Consider the following 23,439-nt stretch of genomic DNA (forward strand, 5'->3'; position numbering starts at 1 on the left):
AATAATCTTATAAGGGAACATAAATTGCCTTACGGTGGGAAAGAAACTTGCTGGTGTGATGACATTTGGATGCTTATTTATTTATTTATTTATTTGTTTGTTTATTTGAAGACTGGGTTTTGCTATGTTGACCAGGGTTGTCTGAAACTCCTAACCTCAAGTGATCTTTCCACCTCAGTCTCTGTAAGTGTTGGGATTACAGGCGTGAGCCACTGCGCCCAGCTGGATGTTCATTTTAAGTGCGTCAGTCCTTTTATGCTAAAGCTTGTCATCCGCCTCCCCCGCATACACACCTTTTTGTCGTTATCTACAGAAAGTCGCCTATGGATTCTGCCAACCTTCATTCTTGCCTTGTGTTTATGGGTCTGGGGAGTTTATGTCCTGAGTATGTAGGCTGTGGGTCTGTCCCGGGAAGCAGTGCATGTATAGGTGCTGTTAGCATAACCCGAGTTAGGCAGTAAGGATCGGGTTGAATTCAGTGTTGATAACAGCATCCGGCAGATAGGACTAGGCTTAAATTCTGATCAAGACAGTTGTTGAGTCAAACTAGGTCCAAGAAGAAAGAAAACAGCCCCAGTGATCTGAACCCACTGAAATTGAGCTCTAATCCCAAGGGAAGGGCTTTTTTCTTCCCTAAACTGCATTACGATCCCTGCTGTGTCTTGCCCTTTGCTTATGAGCAATTGTTACACCAGAAGGAGATGGGGACTCTACCACAGAACTCTGCTTTTGGTAGGCAGAAGGGAATGATCCTCCAGTGTCTGGCCTGATGGAGCGCCAGCCCCAAGTACCCGGTCTGCTGTGAAGGGGCACAGATTGTAGAGTCACTGGGTCCCTAACTGCACACCAGCTATGTTCTTGAAGCAGTTTCTTAACCTTCCTAAAATTCCCTTTCTCAGTCTTTAAAATGGGGATCATAGTAACACCCGCTATGTAGAATTGTCATGAAGATAAAATTTCCTAATCTTCACAAATCATGTGTCCCAGGGGACTCCTTCATAAGTGGAACTCACAAAATAATAGATGATTCTTAGACTTGGACGCTCTCCAATTCTGGTTCCTCAGAACCCCATTCCATTCCCCTACTAGCAGTCAAGTTGAAAACACCTCTAAAGCTTGCCCTCTGAAGACTCTGATCTCATTACCACAAACCCTCATTGTGCATAAAACAGATCAGGAATGAGAATTCAGCTTTTGATCTTACCTTGTAAGAAGTGTGGACCAACGCCTGGTATGAAAGAGATTTGTTTTAAAGCATCATAGAATCTCATGTTTAGAATAAGCTTAAAAACCATCTAGTCAGGAAAACAGATCTCTGCTGTTGAAAGTCAGGAGTTGGCTGGGCGCAGTGGCTCACGCCTGTAATCCCAGCTTTCTGGGAGGCCAAGGTGGACAGATTGCATGAACCCAGGAGTTCAAGACTGGCCTGGGCAACATGGCAAAACCCCATGATATGGTTTGACTGTATCCCCACCCAAATCTCATCTTGAATTGTAGTTCCCATAATCCCCACGTGTTGTGGGAGGAATCTGGTAGGAGGTAGTTGAATTATGGGGGCGGTTACCCCCATGCTGCTGTTCTCGTGATAGTGAATGAGTTTTCATGAGATCTGGTTTCATAAGGGGCTTTTCTCACTTTTGCTTGGCACTTCTTGCTGCTGCCATGTGAAGAAGGATGTGTTTGCTTCCCACTCCACCATGATTGTAAGTTTCCTGAGGCCTACCCAGCCATGCTGAACTGTGAGTCAATTAAACCTCTTTCCTTTATAAATTACCAGTCTTGGGTATGTCTTTATTAGCAGCATGAGGACAGATTAATACACATCATCTCTACAAAAAATACAAAAATTAGCTGGGCATGATGGCACAAGCCTGTAGCCCCAGCTATTCCTCAGGCAGGAGGATCGTTTGAGCCCAGGAGGTCGAGGCTGCAGTGAGCCATGGTCACACCACGACACTCCAGCCTGGGCAACAGAGTAAGACCCTATCTCAAAACAAAAGAAAAAAAAAAAAAGAAGGAAATAAATCGCTTCCTGCTGATTTCCTGGATCTTGATGAGAATGAGTTGCACCCTTAGTGGCTGTAGCCTAAGAAGGAAACTGAAGAACTATAATTTGATGGCTACTGGCTGCTGTTACACTTCCCGTAAGCAGTAATAGGTAAATAGAAAGTCAGTAGATGGTTACTCTTGGTTGGAGGGTAATGACCAGATGAGATTGCACAGGGCTTCTGGAGGAGCAAGAAGCGTTCTGTTTCCTCATCGGGATGCCAGTTACATGGATGTGCTCACTCTGAGACTTCATTGAGATCACTCACAACTGCACTTACAGCTATGCACTGTTTTGTCTGTATATCAGTATTCAGTAAAGTTTGAAAGGAAATCTTGTCATCCTGTGCTGTTTAGTTCTTGTTTTAGTCTTTCTTTGTTGTTGTTGTCTTGTACTTGTTGTTTCAAATATTTACAAAAGAAATTCTTCTCCCTGATAAATCTTTAAACAATACTGAAGACATGGAGTAGAAATTGAAGTCACTGTTTTATCTCTATTCTTGCCTGCATTTTCAATTCTCAGAGGTAACCAAAGTTAACTATTTTACAGATTGTTTAAGGTTTTCCCCCTCTGTATGTGTTTGTCTGCTTTTTCCTTTACCTGAAATATGGGATGATTATATATCGGAGTTCCGTAACTTGCCTTATCATTCCTTTATCTGAAATATGGGATGATTATATATGGAGTTCCATAACTTGCCTTATCATTTCTTTATCTGAAATATGGGATGATTATATATAGAGTTCCATAACTTGCCTTATCATTGGCTTTTTTGCATATCAGATACAGAATCAACATAGTTCTTTCTAATACCTGCATAATATTTCATAGTATGGATACACCCTAATTTATGTTGTTATTCTCCTAAATTGTCAATGAATGTGTCTGCATCCTTCTGCTATTATAAATAATGATTCTTGAAATCCCTGAATCTCCCTTGTAGCATTTGTGACACTGATCAAATCCCAACTAAGGTAGGCTGTTTTAGCATCCTTTGATTTAAAATACCTTCTCTGAAATTAAGCTTTTGTCCTGGAGTTTTTAATGGGCACAACTCTCTATTGTGGCTGAAATCTCAAATTTGGGAATTACAAACCAGACTTCCTGGGCAGACTTCTGAGTGTGTTCACTGTTATGTATTATAAATTCAAGACAAATAAGAAAAACAAATGTTTGAGCAGGATTGTATTTAAAGTATAGTCTCTCTGGATGTTTTCTGTATCTACTAACAAGATAGGTCATGAACGGAGCCACTCTGTAACCTGATTATTGGTTGACACTATCTCCGATAGACTCTTGGCTTCATAAAGTCGTGGTTTTGATATTTTGCTGTTTTTATCCCCTCCTTTAAACTCTATTTTTATTCCAAATTACTAACAGTTCCCTGCTGAGTAATAGGTAAGCAGTAATAGGTAAATAGAAAGTCAGATCTATCTATCAGAGTCTCAAGATGCTCTCATTAATAAAGTTATTAACCCCTTTGCAAACCAGCAGGACCCAAAGCCTGGAAAACATTGCTTGGCTTTCTTTTTCCTTCTCTTCCCTTCTCTTCCCTTTTCTTCCTTTCTTTTCCCTCCCTCCCTCCCTCCCTTCCTCCCTTCCTTCCTCCCTCCCTTCCTTCCTTCCTTCCTTCCTTCCTTCCTTCCTTCCTTCCTCCCTTCCTTCCTTCCTCCCTCCTCCTCCCTTCCTCCCTCCCTCCCTCCTCCCTCCCTCCCTCCCTCCCTCCCTCCTCCTCTTTTTCTTTTTTTTCTTTTTTTCTTTCTTTCTTTCTTTCTTTTTTCTTTCTTTCTTTCTTTCTTTCTTTCTTTCTTTTCTTTTCTTTTCTTTTTTCTTTCTTTCTTTCTTTCTTTCTTTCTTTCTTTCTTTCTTTCTTTCTTTCTTTCTCTTTCCTTCTTTCCTTCCTTCCTTCCTTTCTTCCTTTCTTCCTTCCTTCCTTCTTTCTCTCTCTTTCTCTCTTTCTTTCTCTTTCTCTTTCTCTCTCTTTCTCTTTCGATGGAGTCTCTCTCTATCGCCCAGATCAGAGGAAGAAGAGCCATCTCAGCTCACTGCAACCTGTGCCTCCGAGTTTCAGCGATTCTCCTGCCTCAGCCTCCTGGGTAGCTGGGATTATAGGTGCACGCTACCACACCCAGTTAATTTTTGTATTTTTAGTAGAGACGGGGTTTCACCATGTTGGCCAGGCTGGTCTGGAACTCAAGACCTCAGGTGATGTGTCCACCTTGGCCTCCCAAAGTGTTAGGATTACAGGCATGAGCCACTGTGTCCAGCTACCTGGCTTTCTCTTGATGCCAAAGTTAACTGCTTTTACAATGGCTGGCTGTTGGAGAGTGCTGATGGCATTTTTTATTAAAATTTAGGATGGAGGCTGTACATGGTGGCTCACACCTGTGATCCCAGCACTTTGGGAGGCCGAGGCGGGTGAATAACCTGAGGTCAGGTGTTTGAGACCAGCCTGACCAACATGGAGAAACCCTGTCTCTACTAAAAATACAAAAGTAGCCGGGCGTGGTGGTGCGTGCCTATAATCCCAGCTACTCAGGAGGCTGAGGCAGGAGAATCACTTGAACCTGGGAGGCAAAGGTTGCTGTGAGCTGAGATTGCGCCATTGCACTCCAGCCCAGGCAACAAGAGTGAAACTCCGTCTCAAAAAAAAAAAAAGAAAAGAAAAGAAAATGTAGTATGGGATTAAATGAATGGATAGCAGGATGAACTGTTGTTTGATAAAGCAGGTACATTTAACTGTTAAGGGAGGTATCTAGGTGGGTTGTATACAGGTGTTCACAGCAAAGTTCTTTCAGCTTTGCTGATATGTTTAATACTTTTTCATAATAAAACGTTGGGGGGGGAAGCATATGAAACGGAATAAGAAAATGGGAAAATCTAATTAACAAGGGACTTGATCTGAGTCATGCAGTAAATGAATTCCCTATCAAGTGAGCAATTCAACAGAGACATCTATTTTTTGAAAAGAAGTTTTATAGAAATTATAATTATACTAATAATGAGTAAGAAGCTAATGTTGATCTCATCTCATAGATTTTATGGCATTTTTTTTTTTAAAGACAGGATCTCATTGTGTTACTTAGGCTGGTGTGCAATCATGGCTCACTGCAGCCTGACTTCCTGCTGGGCCCAAGTGATCCCGCCTACTTCAGCTTCCCAAGTAGCATGGACCACAGGCATGTGCCACCATGCCCAGTTAATTTTTGTAGAAATAAGGTTTCACCATGTTGCTCAGGCTGGTCTCGAACTTCTGAACTCAAGCTATCCGCCCGCCTCAGCCTCCCAAAGTGCTGGGATTACAGGCATGAGCCACCCACCCAACCAATTTTGTGGCATTTTTATTTGCTCTGTGGTGTTAAATACTAATCCCAAACCAGTGTAAGGTTATATTCAGTCATCAAACTTCGTTTTAAGTCATCACCATTCAAATATATTTAAAAGCATCATCTCAATTTTGCATATTTGGAAATGGGGACCCTGAATAATTAAATGATTTACCCCTGATCTTAGCACCAGATGAGGCAGAGCTTGAACTTGAACGTTCATTTTCTAATTATTATCTTTTCCACTCCATCATATGTTTTCTCTGATTGTGAGATTCTGAAACCCACGTTTTCCAGAGAATTGATAGAAAGATCATTAAGCCAAGGATTTTGAACTATGATCAAAGCTACAATGGTGGCAGCCCACCATTCTTTTTTACTGCTAAAGCCTTTAACCAGTTCCTAAAACGCCTCTCTCTAAATCATTCCTGTTGGGTTTTAACCAATATATCAGGAAGACTGGTGCTTTGCCGAGCTGTGGGCAGCCTTGTTTTGCTCTCTGATTCTCTGGTGTCCTTCTGACCAAAGATACGGTCTGAGAGAATTAATATTAATACTTTGTGTTTATATAAACTAAAATTATAGTGTACACTGTAATTTTATGGCTAGGTAGGTGGGAAATTATTAGTCTAAACAAATACACTTTTTAGTAGACCAGCTGTGTTAAGTAAATTAAATTCTGCATAAATCTGAAACAGTACCTTGATCTTCGTTTTTATTTATTTATATTTTTTGTAGAGAACTAGTATCGCTATGTTGCCCAGGCTGAGCCCTTGAACTGCTGGCCTCGAGCAATCCTCCTGCCTCATCCTCCCAAAATGCTAGGATTCTAGGTGTGAGTCACCTCACCCAGCCTCAATCTTTTCTTTATTTCTTTGTTGCCTTTGGAATGTAAGCTTGAGTAGTTGTGCGTTTCATTGTGGTAAAAAATACATGAAGAGTGAATTGTGTTACAGGGGGATCAGGAATAAAGGAAGATTACACCCTGCGTCATGTGGAGCTGTCTGTTGCTAGGGGCTGATGGATGCATTCCTTTCGAGCACTTTGCTGATGAGGCTGTCTTCTGAGTTGGGTCCCTAAATGGATCTGTTAGATTCACCCTCTTCTTCTTATAGCAGCGGTGGAGTTTGGGTTTTGTTCTTTTCTTTCTTGATTTTTCTTTTTCTGCGCATGTCAAGGAAGACGTTTTTCCAGATGAGCTATATTTTTAGAGCCAGCAAGTGTTTTAAACAGTTGTGATAAACCACCTTTCTTGGCCCCAAATCAATACAAGTCTTCTCCCCAGAGAAAACTACTATTTGTTTGTGTTATTTTTCCAGACACGAGCTTTCCTTCGCCTTAGATCTATATATTTGTGCATATACACACAGAACACATACACTACTGAGTTATATGACATTTTTAAAGTCAAATGTGATCACAGTGTATTTGTTTTGCAACTTGATTTTCTCCTCTAACAATATATCTGAGAACTTTCAAGGCTGGTCTTGAACTCCTGGCCTGAAGCAATCCTCCTGCCTCAGCCTCCCAAATTAGTGCCTAATTTCTTCCTTCCCCCTCCATAGGTTCTTCTACCATTCTATGTATTACGCATATCAAGTTTTTCTTCCCCTGATACCATCAATGGTGGGGCAAAGATACTTGTGTATTTGTCTTTGTATTTGCAGCACTTGTGGCAAAGTATTAATATTCTGAATAAAGAGCTCCTTAAATAATAAAACAGGAAATCATTAGAAAAAAACTAGGTAAAGATTCTTATTCTTATTGGTTATTTGGATTTTTTTTTTTGAGACGGAGTTTCACTCTTCTTGCCCAGGCTGGAGTGTAATGGTTTGATCTCGGCTCACTGCAACATCCGGCTCCCCTGTTCAAGCAATTCTCCTGCCTCAGCCTCCCGAGTAGTGAGATTATAGGTGCGTGCCACTGCACCCAGCTACTTTTTTGTATTTTTTAGTAAAAATGGGCTTTCACCGTGTTAGCCAGGGTGGCCTTGATTTCCTAACCTCTGATCCTCCCAACTTGGCCTCCCAAAGTGCTGGGATTATAGGTGTAAACCACCATACCCAGCCTTGTTTGAAAATTTTTAAATGAGAATAGAAGTATCCATCCAATGGTAAAAAATAAGAAGGATCCATAAATCCAGTGTTACGAATAGTATAGGAAAATTGGTGTTCTCCTGCACTGTTGATTAGAGTAAAAAAATGTGTGTAATCTTTTCAGGGGATGGTTTGGCTTGGACTGCTTCTAGATACCTGTCTTAGAGAAGGGACTTTTTGCTCATTGAGGCAGGTTTACATATTTTTTTAGAGGTAGTGATTTGTAACCTTTCTGGCTTGTGGAGCCCTCGAAGATTCCAGTGAAGTCTGTGGTTGTGTACCGCATGAGACCAGGGCTGAAAATGGGTCTTTCAGCACGTGATTGTAGATGGAACCATAGAAGTCTGTCTGATCTATGAACTGTTGAAAAGTGATGGACACTGTTCAGTGAATACATGTACCACCCTCGGCAGTCTTTCAGGGGGCTTGCAGCCCTGCTGGAAGCCAGGTTCATAGTTCAATAAATTTGTTTTTCCCCTTTCATCAGTCATCTGACCAAAGCTGTTGATTATTTTAAGGGATACTGAATAATAAGAAAAAAATAAAAATCCCAGTGGAGCAATGCGACATCTTTTCCTGTGAGAAACGACTCATTCATTCATTCCACAGTCATTTAATGAGTGCCTACTATGTGCTTAGCTCTGTAAGGACCCTCCCAGTGGGAGAGGTCATGATACAATATCCAGAAGAGCCTCTTGTAAGGGGATCTCCATCAGAAATGATAAGATGACCTCAGGAACAGAAGAGCTGTTTCAAAGAACAGATGTTCTAGACCAGTTGATCCAGCTAACCTTAAAAATACTTTACTGCAGAGGTTCTCCGAAGGACACTAAAGGGTGTGGTTTGGATTTATAGAACTCAGAAGCATTTGGAAGCCTCCAGTTGTCTTGGATGTGTGTTCTCAGAAATGTTTTGCACCAGCCTTTTTCTTATGGAGAAGCATGATGTGGCAACATTCAGCTGTATAGTGCAAACTGCAGTTTTCCAGATAAAAGAGCATAACTTGTTTTTGTGACAAGCTTTCTTGGAAGTCTCTGGCTGGGAGAAGCGGAAGGAATACAACCGACTCTACATCTGTGTTAATTTTGTTTAGCTTAATTGTAAATTCATGACATCATCTTTTCCCCCAAAACTTATGACAATATCAGAAATGAGGAAAGAACTCTAATGTGAACTTTGGTTGAGTAAGCAACAAACTGTATTTCAGGTTTCTTGTATTTTAAAATGGGAGACGTATTGCCGATTCCTAGTTGGTTTTGAATGATTTATAACCTTTTATTTGTGGCTGAGTGTTGCAGTCTATGTTGTCATGGAAATTCTATTGAATTTATAGGTCCATTTATCCAAAATGATTTTCCAGACTTCATTTCATGGTGAATCATGTGGCTGTTACTCCCAAGTACAAAGCAATTTCTAAAAAGTTTCATATTACAAAGAGCACAAACACCGTGGTAGTGATTTTTGTGTTTTTGAAATACAAATGAGTTCCAGATGCACCTAGGGACCCCTCCCCCTCCACCGTGTCCAAGGCGTTAAGCTCCACTGCATTTCAGAACCAGCTTTGTATATAAAATAGCCATGCAAGCAAGGAAACGTCGTTTCATTATTTAAAAAAAAAAAAAAAAAAAAAAAAAGCCATTTCAGTCACCTCAAGAGTAGTTGAAGTTACTGGTTTATGCATAGGGACAAAAGTGCTCTCCCGGCTGGGCGCAGTGGCTCACGCCTGTAATCCCAGCACTTTGGGAGGCCAAGGTGGGCAGTTCATGAGGTCAGGAGATCGAGACCATCCTGCTCCACGTGGTGAAACCCCATCTCTACTAAAAATTACTATAATTAGCTGGGCGTGATGGCGCATTCCTGTAATCCCAGCTAGTCAGGAGGCAGAGGCAGGAGAATCACTTGGACTCAGGAGGTGGAGGTTGCAGTGAGCTGAGATCACGCCGCTGCACTCCAGCTTAGTGACAGAGCGAGACTCCGGCTCAAAAAAAAAAAAAAAAAAAAAAAATCAGCTGCTCTTCCAGTTTCAAGCTCCCTCACAGCAGACTTGATCCTCCCCCTCAAAGTTCAGTAGTAGTGTGAAAGGGAAAGAAAAACAAAGTGCTTTACCATGCCCACTGATAATGTTTCATGTTGACAGTGGGTGTGGGACAGGGTTTCTACATCTCAGCACTATGGACATTTTGGGCGGATAATTCTTTTTTTTTTTTTTTTTTTCTGTCAACCTCCAGAGCCTGAGTAGGCGCAGAGAAACTCCCATGATGTGGGGCACTTTTCTATGCATTTTGGGGTGTTTAGGCGCACCCCTGGCCTCTACCTGCTAGATCAGTGGTCCCCAACCTTTTTGGCACGAGGGACTGGTTTTGTGGAAGACAGTTTTTCCACAGACCATGTCGGGGGTGGCGATGGTTTCAGGATGAGTCAGTTGCATTATATTTATTGTGCACTTTATTTATATTCTTATTACATTGTAATATACAATGAAATAATTTTACAATGTATAGTTGTATAATGTAGAATCAATGGGAGCCCTGAGTGTGTTTTCTTGCAACTAGATGGTCCCAGCCAGGGGTGATGGGAGACAGTGACAGATCATCAGGCATTAGATTCTCATTAGGAGTGTGCAACCTGGATTCCTCGCATGCGCAGTTCATAATAGGGTTTATGCTCCTATGAGAATCTAATGGCGCCACTGATCTGACAGGAGGCAGAGCTCAGTCAGTAATGTGAGCTATGAGGAGCAGCTGTAAATACAGATGAGGGGGTTGGGGACCTCTGCACTAGATGCCTATCACCCCCTCAAAGAGTGACAACCAAAAATGTCTCTGAACGTGGCCATATTTCCACTGGGGTACAGAATCACCCCAGCTTAAGAACACTGCTCTGGAAGCTTTGTACTAGGAACCTAGAGAGAACTAACAGGTAGAGTTCATTGCTGATGGGAATTCTGGTCAGGATGTTGTATGGTAGAACAGCTTTAAGTATATGGGCTCTACAAGCAAATGCCTAGATTTGAGTTCCAGAGTTAACTACTTCTTAGACAAGACCTACTCTCTCAGCCTTAATTTCCTTTTGTATAAAATAGGAGAAATAAGTGTATCGCCCCTAGAAAATAGTAGTATTGATTTAAGGAATTAATTGATGTAAAGTGTTCAGAATCGGGTACATTTAAGCAACCCTCCTGAGTGCTTTATGCTTGAGGCTGCCTTGGGAAAGGGTAGGCAGGGGCAGTGCTTGGCTCTTGTAATAGTTATTGGGTCTTAGGCTGGAGGGATTCTCTATATTAAGGCCAGTCACTGGAACTTGCTCCATCGAGCAGATAAGTTCAATCTGACCATAATGTCAGGTTTAAGGTTAGCTTATAGTCAATGGAATGAGTGCAAAACAGGGCAGTAAACTTGGCCCTGCTCTGTTTTGGCTTGTTTGTTTGTTTTTAACTGAAGCAGAGTCTCACTGTGTCACCCAGGTTGGAGTGCAGTGATGCAATCATAGCTCACTGCAGCCTTGAACTCCTGGGCTCAAGCGATCCTCCTGCCTCAGCCTCCCGAGTAGCCAGAACTGCGGGTATATGCCATCATGCCCAGCTAATTTTTTATTTTTTTATTTTTTGAGATAAGGTCTCACTATGTTTCTCAGGCTGGTCTCAAACTCCTTGGTTCCAGCAATCCTCCTGCTTCAGCCCTGTTACTATGTGAGGTTATACTTTTGTTCCTCTTGGTTTCAACAGCACAGGTATTTTGCTATTTCTGTTTATTCATTGTTGAAGTACCGTATGTAAAGGAGGAAAATCACAAAAAAATAAGTGTACAGCTGACGAATTTTCATTTGCTTGTAACCAGTACCCACATTTGCAAGATAATGTATTAGCACCTGCAGATGTCCTTGTCCAGTTACTGCTGCCTCTGGGTAACCACTGTGCTGGCTTCTAAGTGCTTTAGTTTTTCTTGTTTTTGTACTTCATTCCAATGGAATCGCACTGGTTTTTTTGTTTGTTTGTTTGAATCTGGTTTACTTGGTTCAGCTTCGTTTGTGAGATTTGCCTATATTGTTATCTGTGGTTGTAGTGCATTCCACTAGGTATTTCATTTTATGTGTCACAATTTGCCTATCCATTCCATTATTGATTAGTGTTTAGGCAGGTTCCAATTTGGGGATATTGCAAATAGCCCTTTCACTAATTTATGTGGTGGTGTTTTTTCTTTCTTGTTTTCCCCCTTTAATATTTAGACGTGTAAGTAAATCAGTGGTTCTGACTGCGCCAGACATAGTGGAAGGTCCTTTACTCAAGTTATTTTATTTAATCCTCAGTGTAACCCAGTGACATATTTTTAATTCAGTTTACTCATGGAGATGTTAAGGCTCAGTGAGGGGATAACTGACTTCAATCAGGTCACATAACTATTAAATAAGAAAGCTATAGCTTACTGCCTTCCTTCCTGAGTACATGGCGAAGGTACCTGGACAAGCTATAGCCAGACTTGGCCTACTTCATTTGTGCCCAAACTTATGCTGAGCTGTAAGAAATAACTCATGAATCATGCATAGTAAATCACTGAAAAACTTAGCTTACTACTGCAACCAAGAGCCTGAACTCTTCCCTATCAAGGGAAAAGTGCAAACATTTAACATTTATTTGATTAATCAGATGCATCACTGAACCAGAAATCCTGAAAATCAGCTAATAAATAGACATATAACAGAATAAACAAGTTACACACAGAGACTTTTAAGAGAGATCTCAAAAACATCCTGGCACCCGAGTATATGCCTCATAGCCCTAGTGTGCACTTTAGTTTCTTCTGCTCCAAAACTGGGGATTCCTACTGTAAAGTAGTTGAAGATAATTCCCTGTTACAGGGCAAATGAAAACAGGAAATAATTAAGGATTTGTGTACTCTGTGATTAATGATATTATATAAAGGAAATGTTTCAGAATGTTTATTTAAATGCCACCTTGCCTGCAAAGATACCCACTACCTATTCTTCTTCAGAGCTTGGTTCTTCTAAAAATATTCTTCCAATGAACGCCACACACTGGTTTCTTTGCCACACCCTGTGGCATGACTTACTGGGATGTTGGCTGGCCTGTGGAAATGGTTTATTTGAACCTTACTTTAAGTATCCCTTCTGGTCATAAAGAAAGTCATCAGGATATACTGTAAGAGAAAAATGAGAGTGTTTCATCAGTTTTTACTTTTGCAAAGCAAGCGCTTAGTGAAAATGTGTTACAACAGCCCTGTGAGGCATGAGTATTACCTCTGTTTCACAGACGGGGACACTGGGCCTTAGAGATCTCCAGGCTCTTCAATATACAAATCCGTTCTTATTCTATAGCAAATACTCTTAGATCTTCATCTTATACTGCCAACTTTATGGATATTTTTCCGTATGCTGTAAGAGTGTGAACTGGTTTGTAACATGGGCTACATTCTCCGGGGTAGAAGCTTGTTAGGAAGAAGTGAGAAAAGATGATAGAGTTCAGAGCTCAAAGAAGCCCAAAAAGTAACCGAGCTGCAAAATGGTTTTATAACGTGATACACAGACACACATACCTGTGTATGTTTGCTTAAAACCAGTAATGATTTTAGGGGGTGTATTAGTCACGGTTCTCCAGAGAAAGACCCCATAGGATCGATGTCTCTCTTTCTTTCTCTCTCTCTCTCTCTCTCTCTCTCTCTCTCTCACACACACACACACACACACACACACACACTCTCTCTCTCTCTCTCTCTCTCTCTAGGATCGATGTCTCTCTTTCTCTCTCTCTCTTTCTCTCTCTCATACACATACACACACACACACACACACTCTAGGATCGATGTCTCTCTTTCTCTCTCTCTCTTACACACACACACACACACACACACACACACACACACACACTCTGGCCTATAGTTCATTAATTTTAGCTAAGTTACTCTAGCTGAGTTGATACTGCAGTCTTGAGTTCAAAGGCTGGAAACCTGAGCCCAGTCTGTGTTGCAGTGTAGAGGAAGAATTCTTTCCTCTTAAAAAGACCTCAGGTCTTCAGCTGATTGCATGAGACCCACCCACATTATAGAGGGTAATCAGCTTTAGTTCTAAGGTCTACTGATTTAAATGTTAATCACGTGTAAAAAATACTTTCACAAAAAATAACAAGGATCCTTTTAAAAAGTAACTAGGAATAAAAACTTTGTTCAGTAGGAGAAAACAAAATACCCAGAGTGTTTGTGTTATATATTTTGATGTAATATATACAATGTATATTTATCATTTTTCTCCATAATTTAAATGAATAGATCTCCTTTTGTTGGAGTATTAACATTTTAGGCCAGAGTTACTTAGACAATGGTTTGACTTTCTTGTAGATTAAAGAGAAAGTAATATAATCTGTATTTAGCAGAACCATACCTGGAGTCACTTGGCCATTTCACAGTGATTTTGGCTTGTATTTCCACCTTTCTGAGCATTTACGCCAGCAGTTTAAATTCCTTCATTCTTTCAATATCTTGAGCCTCCTTGCCACTGATTTTGTTATTTATTCCAAGAGATGGCGTGGACTCTGTTAGTGTTTGTGGCTTTATCACTTGGCTGTCCTTGCTTCAAGCCACTTAGAGCTCCCACTCATCTTATTCATTCCAGAAATAAATTACTGGTATTTACAATGGGCAGCACTGTGCTAGGGACACAGCCTTGCACTGCACAGACTTATGTCCTGCGTGCATACATCTTTCTGTCTACAGGCAATGGCAGAATTAGAGTTAGAGTGTAGTGGGTTGAGTGTGTGCCTCCTGGCCTCCTTAATACTATCTGTTACGAAATAATTTTAAAATCATGTTAGATTGGCCGGGCCTGGTGTCTCAAGCCTGTAATCCCAGCACTTTGGGAGGCCGAGACGGGCGGATCACAAGGTCAGGAGATTGAGACCATCCTGGCTAACACGGTGAAACCCCGTCTCTACTAAAAATACAAAAAAATTAGCCAGGCGTGGTAGCGGCGCCTGTAGTCCCAGCTACTCGGGAGGCTGAGGCAGGAGAATGGCGTGAACCCGGGAGGCGGAGCTTGCAGTGAGCCGAGATCCGGCCACTGCACTCCAGCCTGGGCGACAGAGCAAGACTCCGTCTAAAAAAAAAAAAAAAAAAAAAAAAAAAAAAAAAAAATCATGTTAGATTAAGAGCTTATTTTACAAAAACCTTAACTCTGTCATCATACTATGCATATTGTCAAAAAAGCAGAACTGGCAGATTCACTGTGTTTGGATGTTTACTTTGCCTTCACTTCACATCTTTATTCTTAGGCAGCTGTTTCTTGTCCACTACCACGTTCCCAACTGGCAGATTAACACCAAGCTTGATTAGAAAAATACATTTCCACCTCTTCAGTTCTGTTGTCTGCTGCCTCCTATGTGATTTTTAATTCTGCTGTTGCCTTTTTGGTTACCCTCCTTATCTCGTCCTGTTTACGTCTCATCTCCATCTGTTCTTTTCTGTAGCTTTTGCCTGCGTGTTCTTCCACTTTAATAAAACTCCCCAGCAGTATCCTGGAAATATCTACTGAGTCTTTCAGTAGATTGCCTTCCCCCTGAGCTATCTGCGTGCTGTTTCCTTCCTTACTCCATCATGATATTTTTTCTTGGGCCATGTGTAGGGGACATGTGGGAGAAATAGCTTTTTGAGAGGAAATAAAACGTAGAGCTTTCTAAATCTGCATGGAAGTTACTGTTGGGTTTTCTACTCTCATGTTGGGATCATTTCCTTTTGCTTCCGTGATCACAGCAACCAGGCTCACAACTCTAACATTAGACAATAAAAAGTTCACCTTCTGGAAAATGCCCCCTCCTGCCCATTGCCTGTATAAATGTAGGATTTGTTTAATAGATGCCTCACTTGACCATGAGCCATTCATTGCCTTATGCTTTTATTTCGTGATACACTCCCTCAACTTTGGCACTCAGAAATAAAGTTAACCTTGTCTCATTAATGATATTTTAGTCTTCCTAAGTACAGACTGTATCTTCATCCGTCATGGTGCCGTACAGAGAACAGGCATTAAGCAATACTCCTGCCAACTCGAAGGAAGCACAGTGATTAAGACCTTGAACTCTGAGATTGGAAAGACAATTGTGAAAGATAATTTTTCTGTCCCAACCCCACTTTCCTTCCTTAGGAGCTTTGTACATTTGAAATTATGAATTTTGTAAATCCTTGGCTTCCTTGCCTATAAAATGAGGATTGTACTAGTACCTACCTCACTGAGCGTCAATGAATCGTAGTACAGTACCTGGCAGATAGTAAGTGCTTACTAAAAGTTTGAAAAACATTAATAATGTTTTAATATGATTAAAAATTAATATTTGAACAACAATAATAGTATCAAAGGCTCAGGATTTCAGATTTGTTGCCTTCTGTTCATTCAACTTAACATGGACAGTGATACATATTGGAAACCAGAGATATGCACATTTGTAAAGTCAAATTGCAACTGGAGTTATTTTAAATGTAAGGGAAAAGTTGCACAAGGCAGGAAAAAAGGGAAGCTAGGTGGGCATTTTGTTGTGACTTTGTATGTATTATACTAGTACCCTACAACAGTGGAGCATTGACTGTTGTCAATCCTGTACTCACAATGTCCTTTTCACCTCCCTCCCATTACTTGGTAGTATTGGGATTCATGCAGGCATTTGCCATATATGTATTTTAGAACATGCTTCCTGGTCGATGATGATGCTTTTAATGTGATTTGTTTTGCCCCTGTAAAATTCTATTTTCCAAATATCAAGTTATGCTATATGATACTCTAGGTTATCCATCGCCTTGATCTGGCTAGAAAAACGCCTGGAGGGTTTTGCAGTCAAGCCATTCCACAGGTAGAGTTGAATGATCCATTTGGGCTAATGACTCTCACTTACGACTTTGAAAAATTTAGCAGAACTGGTCCCATGATTGTGCCCTGGTGCAATCAGTCTATCAGTGTCTTTTTAATTGAGTTTCATATAGTTTGCTTCTGTGCTTGAGCATATATATATATATGTGTGTGCGCGCATGTGTGTGTGTGTATTATATATATAATATATATTATCTCCTATCTCATGGAACTCTACATGATGAAGGAATGTCTGCTTATAGAGGGTTGATTCAAGTTTCCTTCCCTTGCAAAAGAGAGGCCTGATTGGAATAGATTCATCGACCTTTAAGCTATATAGTTTTCTTAAAGAATCACGCCCAAAGTATTCTATTTCAACTGTGTTTGGAAAATATTGAGTTAAAGTTATTAAATCTTCAAATAACCTTTGAACCAGGACTTAAATGGCCAACTCTAGGGCTAGGGTAGGGAAAATACAGGATGAGCCCAAAACATCTGTGCCTGATAGGAAGTGCTAAAAAATAAAAAATTAGGAGAACGTGGCAGACTGACAGGGACATTCTTTTGAAGGGTCTCCTACTGGGCAAATCTGGGACAATCTGAGCATCAAAATACATAATGTTAGTAATGGGATCTGATAATGGATTGAATAAATAGAAACAAAAATAAACAAGTCCATATGGGTGTAAATGAATGCATGAATAAGTGAATAAACCGCAGTGCAGGGAAAGCGATTCCTTACTCTAGAATGCCATTAATGAATATAGAAGGAATGGTGGAGTTAGAAAGTCACAAAGGATACCAAACTAGTGAGTCAACTTTAAATGAGGAGCAGGATTTTTATCTCATGTTAAAGTATCTCTCTACAAAGTACTTTTTAATTATGAAAGGAAAATTAATAACTTTATAGTGGAGAAACTCAATAGATAGCACCTTAGCTACATGATCAAGATAAATACCTCCAATAGCGGGATAAACCCATATAAATGTGCTGTGATATAATGCACTGAGAAGATATAAGTTTTTTTTTTTTTTTTTTGAGACGGAATCTCACTCTGTTGCCCAGACTGGAGTGCAGTAGCACAATCTCGGTTCATTGCAACCTCCGCCTTATGGGTTCAAGTGATTCTTCTGCCTCAATCCCAAGTAGCTGGGATTACAGGCACCTGCCACCACACCCAGCTAATTTTTGTATGTTTGTAGAGACGGGGTTTCACCATGTTGGCCAGGCTGGTCTCAAACTCCTGACCTCAAGTGATCCACCCCCCTTGGCCCCACAAAGTGCTGGGATTACAGGCGTGAGCCACCGCGCCCGGCTAAGAGACCTCAATTCTATGAATTTTCTGCTCTGTACACTTCAAATTGTCAGAGTAAAGAAAGAGGCTGAGTAACTGTTCCAGATGAAGACGGGGTTGGAAGAGGTCAGTATAAAAAAGACATGACAACTAAATACAGAGTTTTATCCTAGATTGAATTCTGGACTGAGAACCAGAAAATGATCTGTAATGGGCTTTATTTGGGCACTTGCCAAAACTTGAAAATGGTCTGTGAATTGGATAATAGTATTGTATTAATGTGAAGTTTGCTAATTCTAATGATTATTCTGTGATTATGTAAGAGAATGTCCTTATTCTTAGAAATTACACACTTAAGAATTTAGTGGTGAAGGGGGCTATTATCTCCCATTTGCTCCCAAATGATTGAAGAAAAAAAGTGTGTGTGTGTGTGTGTGTGTGTGTGTGTGTGTATACAGAAAGAGAGCAAATGAGGTATAGTATAAATAATTGGTGATACTGGGTAAAGGAGATAGGGAACAGTTAATCCCTTTATTGCTGAATTTTCCAGATTTTTTTTTCTTGTTTCTTTTTTCTTTCTTTTTGAGACAGGATCTTGCTCTGTTGCTCAGGCTGGAGTTCAGTGGAGCCATCAGTAGCCTCAATAGCCTCAGCCTCCTGGGCTCTAGCAATCCTCTCACCTCAGTCTCCTGAATAGCTGGGACTACAGTTACCACTCCTGGCTAACTTTGTAGAGATGAGGTCTCACTTTGTTGCCCAGGCTGGCCTCCAACTCCTGTTCTCAAGCAGTCCTCCCACTTGGACCTCCCAAAGTGCTGGGGTTATACATGCATGAGCCACACTGCGCCTGGCCCCAGATCTTTTCTTCAGCTTATGTACACCACGTTTCTTCATAGAAGGATTGCTGTAGAGTGGGCATCATTTAGATTAACATTACTAGAAAGAACACACATGGGGGAATATTGAAGGGAGGGCTCTGGGATCTAGAGCCCAGAATGTTGAAGGGAGGGCTGTGGCCACAGCTCATTTTGAGGGTAAAGTTGATGGTAACTACCCCAAATACCTTCCAAGATGTTTCCAGCCTCTGTCCAAACTTAGCCATCACCACCGCTGACAAAATATGTTTCAGTTCACGCAAGTCCAATTCATTCAGCAAAACCTCATCTACTTACTCTTATATTTTAGACAGCTTCAGATATTACCATAATTTAGTAGGCTACAACTTGAGAAAAATAGTAAGAAAAATAGATATTTCAGACCTGTGCTGCTGTCCTTTTTATGAGACATTTTATTATCCAGATGGGTGGAGCCATGACTCAAACACATTTTCTAAAATTGCATTTTTTTTACCCACTTGTAAATGAAAATGCCCTTGAAGAGGTCTTAAAGTATTTTGTATCACACATTATTCAGGTGATGCATTAAACAATGCTGCCCCTGCACGTGGGCTGAAGTATAAGAAAGCCTTCTGTGAACCTACTTAATTTGAGAGCCTGAGTTTTAAAAAGAAAGTGAAGTGTAATTTTCTGAATACACCTGTGTGAAGTTTCTTTCTTGGGTTAGTAGTATTGTACCCAAAGCAATTCACCTAATATTAAACCATTCTAATCTGCACCTTATTGAATGGATTTTTCTCTAAAAATTCATGATGTCTAAAGCTGTCCAAACCGTAAGAAAACGCATTTGTAAGAAACTGCCAGAATTGGTGCGAATTCACAGTCTTAAGAAAAAGAATTATCTTTAAGAAAGAAAATTCTCCAAAAGAAACTGTCCATCCTTCTCCCATGTACTTAGGTATCAGAATTTTTCTAGGAAGTGTCCTGATTTGGGCTACCTGATTTCCCTCTTCACAAAAGAAATGCCATTTGTATTCTTAGCATTTGAGTTAATTCAGTCGTCAGAACTCTGTTTTCCTTTGACCTATACTTAGCTTTTCCTGCTGGGACTTTATTGTTCAATGTCAAATCTCTCAGTCTCCCTGGGGTGTGATTGTTCAGTCTATTGCAGAAAATAGCATCATGCCTTTTGGAAAAGTGGGGAAATAGAGGTCATGAAAGAACTAATTATATAGAAGATAGAATTTTCTGTAAGGAGTAGCATCATTCTAGATGATTCAGTGGAATCATACTCTTACTAGAAATTTTAAGATGTTTGCCAAATGTTAATTTTAACATATGATGATAATGATGATGACCAGGCGCAGTGGTTCATGCCTGTAATCTCAACACTTTGGGAGGCCAAGGTGGGCGGATTGCTTGAGCTCAGTTGTTCTAGACTAGCCTGGGCAGCATAGTGAGACCCCACCTCTAAAAATATGTATAAAAATTAGCCCGATATGGTAGTGTACACCCGTAGTCTTAGCCGCTTAGGAGGCTGAGGTGGGAGGATCCTTTGATCCTTTGATCCTTGACCTTGAGGTCAAGGCTGCAGTGAGCCATGATCATGCCACTGCACTCCAGCCTGGGTGACAAAATGAGACCCTATCTCAGAAAAAAATATATATGGTGATGATGATGGTGATTTGTTGAGCATTAATAAGGTCTAACCATGCTGCTTCATGTTACACACTACGTTAACTTATTTGAGCCTCAGAATTACCCCAGTAAGTGAAAATCCTTGACTTTATGCCTAAGAAAGAAAACTGGTACTTGCAAGTAAATGAGGAAGCTGGAATAGGAACCCAGGTCGGTTTTTTTTTGTTTGTTTGTTTCTTATCAGTATGGAGGCTTTTGGGGATACCCAATGGTTCATTTTTGTTGTCTATATCTTTTTTTTTTTTTTTTTTTTGAGACAGAGTTTCGCTCTTGTTGCTCAGGCTGGAGTGCAATGGCGCGACCTCGTCTCACCGCAACCTCCGCCTCACAGGTTCAAGTGATTCTCCTGCCTCAGCCTCCCGAGTAGCTGGGATTACAGGCATGCACCACCATGCCCGGCTAATTTTGTATTTTTAGTTGAGACGGAGTTTCTCCATGTTGGTCAGGCTGGTCTCAAACTCCCGATCTCAGGTGATCCGCCCGCCTCGGCCTCCCAAAAGTGCTGGGATTACAGGCGTGAGCCACCGCGCCCAACTGTTCTCTGCATCTTGTTAAATGTCAAAGTGTGTGCAAGCATTAAAGTTGTATAATGATCCTGAGTTGACTTACTGTGTTCTGCTTTTCACATAAGAAATTCTAGTCAGGCGCAGTGGCTCACACTTGTAATCCCAGTGCTTTGGGAGGCTGAGGCATGCAGACTGCTTGAGGCCAGGAGTTTGAAACCAGCCTGGACACCAACGCAAAACCCTGTCCCTACAGCAAATACACAGATTAGCTGGGTATTGTGGCATGCACCTGTAGTCCCAGCTACTCAGGGGGCTGAGGTGGGAGGATCTATTGAGCCTAGGAGATGGAGGCCACTCCATTCCAGCCTCGGCCACAGAGTGAGAGTGAGAGTGAGTTTTGCCGGGCGCGGTGGCTCACGCCTGTAATCCCAGCGCTTTGGGAGGCCGAGACGGGCGGATCACAAGGTCAGGAGATCGAGACCACGGTGAAACCCCGTCTCTACTAAAAATACAAAAAATTAGCCGGGCGCGGTTGTGGGCGCCTGTAGTCCCAGCTACTCGGGAGGCTGAGGCAGGAGAATGGCGTGAACCCGGGAGGCGGAGCTTGCAGTGAGCCGAGATCGCGCCACTGCACTCCAGCCTGGGCGACAGAGCGAGACTCCGTCTCAAAAAAAAAAAAAAAAAAAAAGAGTGAGTTTTTTTGTTTGTCTCAAAAAAAAAACAAAACAAAACGTAATGCTAGCCAAATGTAAGAGAAGATATTTAAGGTTGAGATGAAAGCACATGGATTTTGGATTCTCTCTGATGTATAATATTAGGTAAATTAACATCAAATTTCTGAAGCACTATTTTCTCATCTATAGCTGAGTATAGTAATTTCTGCCCTAATTTTTTTTTTTTTTTTTTTTTTTTTTTTGAGACGGAGTCTTGCCTTGTCGCCCAGGCTGGAGTGCAGTGGCGCGATCTCGGCTCACTGCAAGCTCCGCCTCCCGGATTCACGCCATTTTCCTGCCTCAGCCTCCCAAGTAGCTGGGACTACAGGTGCCTGCCACCATGCCCGGCTAATTTTTTGTATTTTTAGTAGAGACAGGGTTTCACTGTGTGAGCCGGGATGGTTTCGATCTCCTGACCTTGTGATCCGCCCACCTTGGCCTCCCAAAGTGCTGGGATTACAGGCGTGAGCCACCACACCCGGCCACTGCCCTAATTTTTTTTACAGGGCTTGATAAGAGGATTAAGCAAAATAATGTGTGGGTTAGCTTTTTACAAAAAGGTGGTTAACTCCATTAAAATTTTGCTTCTTAATTGGGAAATTACACCACGACCTGGGTATTAGAAAATTAGAAGGCATTGGTTTTACTTATTTTGGGTGGCATGAATGCATTGTAGTTATGTGAAAAGATGGGATACATTCTGAAGTATCTAGGGGTAAAATGACATGATGTCTAGGTTCATTCTAAAATATTTTAGCAAAGGGCCGGGTGTGGTGGCTCACGCCTGTAAGCCCAACACTTTGGGAGGCCAAAGTGGGCAGATTGCTTTAGGTTAAGAGTTCAAGACCAGCCTGGCCAACATGGTGAAAGCCTATCTCTACAAAAATACAAAAATTAGCTGAGCATGATGGCAGGTGCCTGTAATCCCAGCTACTCAGCTGAGGCAGGAGAATTGCTTGAATCTGGGAGGCGGAGGTTGTTGTGAGCTGAGATCGCATCACTGCAGTCCAGCCTGGGCAACAGAGCGATACTTTATCTTTTAAAAAAAAAAAAAAAAAAAAAAGTTAGCAAAGGAAAAATATGGATAGGTGAATATATTTGGCAAAATCTTAGCAACTGGGGAATATACATTTATGGTACTATTCTCTCAACTTTTTATTTATGTGTAAAAATTTTCCTAATACATTTTTTAATTGTTCCTACAGATGCAGATTTTCTTTTACAATCCAGATGACTTTGACAGCTTTCAAACCGCAATTTCTGAGAACAGAATAATCGGAGCCATGGCCATATTTTTTCAAGTAAGTTAACAGTGGCTGAAGTACTTCAACCAAAGAATTCTTTGAGTATTTTTTTTTAATTCATCGAATTGTTCCATGTTTAATGAATGCATCTGTTTTCTAGTTCACACCTGTCCAAATGAAAGATATTTCATATTGTCTAATGTGTGATTTAAAATGTAAATAAGTATGCTTAGAAACATAATGAAAATTTTTGCATGAATTATTCTGATTTTATTGCTACTTGACTGGTGCACAGATTGAAGAACACATTTATCATCTAAGTTACTTTGCCGCTGAAGCATTTTGAACAGGTTCTTTCAGCATATTAAGAGACTGATATAAAAAAAAGGTGGTTTTTTTGAGCAACTTTAAAAGTTGACATTACTTGCAAGTAGGTTAATAAATAGCATCAGTCACTTTTCTAAAGAGACCCCCTCTCTTTCCCTCTCAGAAATCCCCATAGTAACTAAAGTGTTTGTTGCAACTATCACTGTGTTGGTACATTTATGAACTCTTATCCTTCCGTCCTCTCTTTTAATATGACTGTGTTAATGAATGCTTATAACTCAGTGTTGATTCTGCACCTAGAATCCCAGCGTTGCATCCTTTGATAAAATAATGCTGTTCAGGCTTTTTAATAAGTCAAATCAAAGTAGTGTTGATCAGTGAGTGCCTTGACCAACTTGCCTGTAGGAGACCTTGGTGCTTTTTAGTGTGGAAGGTAGTCTGAGTAGTAGGCATCTGAGTTGTCTTTCAATCTTAAAGTTGACCTAGCGACTACACAAAGGTGTTCATTTC

At 40.9% G+C, this 23,439-nt stretch overlaps 1 protein-coding gene across 2 annotated transcripts in view; it reads left to right on the plus strand.

Moving 5' to 3' along the window:
- PTPRG (protein tyrosine phosphatase receptor type G) overlaps positions 1 to 23,439 on the plus strand; it is a 745,156-nt gene that overhangs the window by 505,347 nt on the left and 216,370 nt on the right. For both annotated transcript variants that reach the window (XM_050781197.1, XM_050781198.1), the window contains exon 5: positions 22,564 to 22,659. In XM_050781197.1, coding sequence (XP_050637154.1) covers positions 22,564 to 22,659 — 96 coding nt within the window. The remainder of the gene's footprint in view (positions 1 to 22,563; positions 22,660 to 23,439) is intronic.

This window comes from Macaca thibetana, chromosome 2 (assembly GCF_024542745.1).
Source record: "Macaca thibetana thibetana isolate TM-01 chromosome 2, ASM2454274v1, whole genome shotgun sequence".
Taxonomy (NCBI): Eukaryota; Metazoa; Chordata; class Mammalia; order Primates; family Cercopithecidae; genus Macaca; species Macaca thibetana.